Source organism: Stegastes partitus, unplaced genomic scaffold (genome assembly GCF_000690725.1).
Source record: "Stegastes partitus isolate 25-593 unplaced genomic scaffold, Stegastes_partitus-1.0.2 Scaffold1642, whole genome shotgun sequence".
NCBI classification, from domain to species: Eukaryota; Metazoa; Chordata; class Actinopteri; family Pomacentridae; genus Stegastes; species Stegastes partitus.
Window position 1 is genome coordinate 307 of NW_007579373.1, and position 1,097 is coordinate 1,403.

General features: G+C 38.4%; 1 protein-coding gene across 9 annotated transcripts in view; it reads right to left on the reverse strand.

Annotated features, from left to right (window-relative positions):
• Window positions 1-227: 227 nt before the first annotated feature.
• The window catches only part of obsl1b (obscurin like cytoskeletal adaptor 1b), a 29,101-nt gene continuing 28,231 nt past the window's right edge, over window positions 228-1,097 (reverse strand). For all 9 annotated transcript variants that reach the window (XM_008301208.1, XM_008301201.1, XM_008301207.1 and 6 more), the window contains one exon: window positions 228-407. In XM_008301208.1, coding sequence (XP_008299430.1) covers window positions 235-407 — 173 coding nt within the window. In that variant the 3' untranslated portion in view covers window positions 228-234. The remainder of the gene's footprint in view (window positions 408-1,097) is intronic.

The following is a 1,097-nucleotide window of genomic DNA, read 5'->3' on the forward strand; positions in this document are numbered from 1 at the left end:
CGGTTACAATAGGGTCCTTGCACTGGTGTGCTCGGACCCTAATTACTTATTTAGATGTTTTTAATAAGACAGATAATAATTTAATTCATTCTACTGGCTAAAAATATGCAATTACATATTGTTTTTTACATAATCTTTATAGATATCTCCTTTCTCTTTAGGTCTTATATGATATTGGTTTACATATTTAATTCAAGCCTCTGTATTGTTACAGTATTAAAAAGCTGAATAGGTTTAAAGCTGACCTTCCTGGCGGATCTTGATGGTGCTGGTGGGTTGTATCCGCTCCCCATTTTTGTACCATTCCCCCGGCACATCCTCCACAGAGATCTCACAGACAAACACGGCGTTCTGATCTTCCTGAATGTCCAGGTCCTCGAGACACTGCAGTGTCAACAGTTCACGCTCTGCCAACAGAACAGAAAAATATTTAAGATGACAAAGGGCACCTCAACTTTTTTATAAAAAATTTCTGGAGCAAGAAGATTTATTCGTCCTCAGAAAAAAAGGAAAAAAATGTGTCGAAAGTATAAATGTACTGTCATTAACTCTGTATGCTGTAATTCCTACGTGTAGGCAGATGGCAGTGTTGTGCTGCATTTGCAAGACTCAAAGCCTGGTCAACATGCAACGTTGTTTCTACTGTCTTACAAAGGGAGCTAAAAATAAGGACAACATTTCTACATTTTCATACCGTAATAACATTCTAATCACACGAATAAAAATATCATAGTAAATACTATCTGTACTTGCAATACTGATCAGTAGAGTCCGACTCAATCCTGCTATCTACAAATTAGAATTACTACCAAAGTAAAAACCAATCCTTCCCAAAAACGTAGCTGAACAACTTATCCAGAACACTCATCATTCATTTGTCTCAAGGTTGCAGCGAATGCCCGTTTACCGTTGATTGACAAACATTCGATGCAAGGCACACGTTACTGTGGCCCTGGCTGCATTACACTGACTCCTGAATTTAAAGTGATATTCTCCAGATTGAAATCTCTGCATGGTCTGGCCCGACTCTCCATCCAAGAACTTTTGTTTCCCTGTTCTGCATCTAGATCCCTCAGATTAGAAAATCAATCGCTTTT